The sequence below is a fragment of the Octopus bimaculoides genome, chromosome 2 (genome assembly GCF_001194135.2).
Source record: "Octopus bimaculoides isolate UCB-OBI-ISO-001 chromosome 2, ASM119413v2, whole genome shotgun sequence".
Taxonomy (NCBI): Eukaryota; Metazoa; Mollusca; class Cephalopoda; order Octopoda; family Octopodidae; genus Octopus; species Octopus bimaculoides.
This window is the reverse complement of record NC_068982.1, coordinates 190,578,702-190,581,234: the sequence shown is the minus strand read 5'-3', so window position 1 is coordinate 190,581,234 and position 2,533 is coordinate 190,578,702. Positions and strand designations below refer to the sequence as shown.

Below are 2,533 nucleotides of genomic sequence, written 5' to 3'. Positions count from 1 at the left end.
AAAGAGTTCTTCTCAACACATGACTATGATGCTCCCCCACTACTTCTGCTCGTGATCAGAGATGCACATTATTATTATTATTATTATTATTATTATTATTATTATTATTATTATTATTATTATTATTATTATTATTATTACTAGGACGGCGAGCTACAATCGTTTGCATACCGGTAAAAAAAAGCTTAGCGGTATTTCGTCCGTCGTTACGTTCTGAGTTGAAATTACGCCAATGTTTCATCGTTTCGGGGCCAATAAAATAAATACCAGTTAAATACTGGTGTCGATGTAACCGACTTTACTCTCTTCCCCGAAACTGCTGTATTTGTGGCCAAATTTGAAACCATTACCTCTGAGAACAATGAATGTCAGTATTATCTTTTAGCCCTCAATGACTTCCACTGTATATAAAATATTTCTCTTCTTTTCAGATTGTGACAGTTCCATAACCGTTAACGCCAGTAAGTATCTTTTTAGTTTTAAAAACATTTGGTGATTGAAGGCTGTTAACTGGCAGAATCGTTTGCATGCGTGGAAAGAAATGCTTAGTGGCATTTCGTCCATCTTTAAGTTCTAAATTCAAATTCTACCGAGGTTGACTTTGCGTTTCACCTTTTCTGGGTTGATAAAATAAGCACCAGTTGAGTACTGGGGTCAACTTAATCGACTTAACCCCTTCATAAAAATTGCTGGCACAATAAGAAGGTACCGTTTGAATTAAAGGTACAATCCATCAGGTGGGCGTCCGTTAAGTTTCTGCCTACTAAACTTCATCAACAAAATGTGGATCGACCTGAGACTAGAGAAAACGATATTTGCTCAAGTTGCCGCGTTGTGTGATCGAACCCTGAACTTCATAGTCAGGAGGCGAGCTTCTTAACCTTTCGGCCATATTTCACATGCAATGCTGCTATCAATCTATCTATCTATCTATCTATCTATCTATCTATCTATCTATCTATCAATCTATCTATCTATCTATCTATCTATCTGACTGTTTGTCTGTATGTCTGTCTGTTGGCCTATGTATGTATGTACCACCATTCTCCTATTAAGGTGGAACAAAAACTTCTTATGATAGCATGGAGTTGTAATATTATTGATAACTTCTTACATCTGATTAAGATAAGGAAAACCGTTCAGCTATGTATATGTAAGCAAAAATTCAGATTCAGGTGAATATGGTACTTAAGTTGAGGCACCAGAATTTAGTTCGGTGTTATCCACACAATTTCAAAGTAAGGTGATTAAAATCAAAATAAGCAACAAGGATATCCAAAGGTAATGCAATACAATCGTTTCATGCAACTCCATTTAATTGAACAATGTAATCATTGTTGTAATGATGTAATGATTACATTGTTCAATTAAATGGAGATGCATGAAACGATCGCACTGCATTACCTTTGGATATCCTTGTTGCATATTTTGATATATATATATATATATACATTCTTATATATATATATATATATATGCATACTACGCATATACTGTCATATACGTATGATGTGTAAATGGACGTAAGTATGTAAGTATGTATATATATATGGGTCAATGAATTAAATTTGCTATTTTCTTCTTCTAGCGCTCGACTAATTAACCCTGAGTGTACTTTCTGCTTCTTCTAGATTTTACCAATTTGCTGTGTACTCGCAAAGCACTGCAACAAAAGATCTTTGTGCAACATGACCCAGCGGACACTCGTAGATTCATTGTCTGCAGCGACATAATGATCGGTTGTGTTGGAATGTGTCCAAACAACAAACTGTTTGATAGCGCTAGCAGAAGTTGTAACATCATTCCTGCTGAACATTGTAAACCACCCGCATCGGCTCGCCAAACGACGGAACTTTTAAAAATTAGTAATTCTTGTGATTTAAAGAGTAAGACATGCGATTATCTTCCGTATCCCGGAGATGACAGTTCGTAAGTACATTACAGTCTTCTTCTTGCGTTTATCTTTTCCTTCGTGCAACCCTTTAGTTAGAGGTAATCCAGTCATGCCCATCCCGATTTATGTGCATCTCACTGGGGTTTTACATTGTTTGGTTTGTATTTTCTCCGAAGTGGTGTAATTTGAGGGATGTTTATTTACTATTTTTATCAGGGATACCACACGTGCATCGACTCCATCCTTGATTATTTCAGCGTTTATTCCTGAGCGGAGTTGCTCTGAACGATTGTAAATTCAAAATAGCGAAGCTGCGAATACACTGCAAGAGGACAGGAGACGGGTGCCTCTGATTTAGTGTTCAAATATAATTCAGCGAAGCCAGGACTGTTAAAGTCCAACTATTCAGTGCTACAGAAGTCTCATTTTCTGATACCATTCATGCATGGCCTACATTTTAGGATTTCTTCCAGCCTCATATCATATGCCGCCCTTATCTCTTTCAATAACACATCATAGTTTGTAAGTTTTATTGCATTGCATGGCTGCATGTGCCTGATGAAAAAAAAGAAAGGTTGAAAAAGTCGTTAGTTCAACAGTTTTTTCCGCCATACCGATGTAGCGCTTTAGATCAGCTGT

The 2,533-nt window shown here is 36.6% G+C and overlaps 1 protein-coding gene across 2 annotated transcripts in view; it reads left to right on the top strand.

Moving 5' to 3' along the window:
- The window catches only part of LOC106871090 (uncharacterized), a 24,957-nt gene that overhangs the window by 4,272 nt on the left and 18,152 nt on the right, over positions 1-2,533 (top strand). The window contains exons 2-3 of one of the 2 annotated variants that reach the window (XM_014917379.2): positions 432-461; positions 1,632-1,929. The exons of the other annotated variant lie outside the window; for it this stretch is intronic. Of the exons in view, the coding sequence (XP_014772865.1) occupies positions 432-461; positions 1,632-1,929 (328 nt within the window). The remainder of the gene's footprint in view (positions 1-431; positions 462-1,631; positions 1,930-2,533) is intronic. 2 annotated transcript variants of the gene reach the window in all.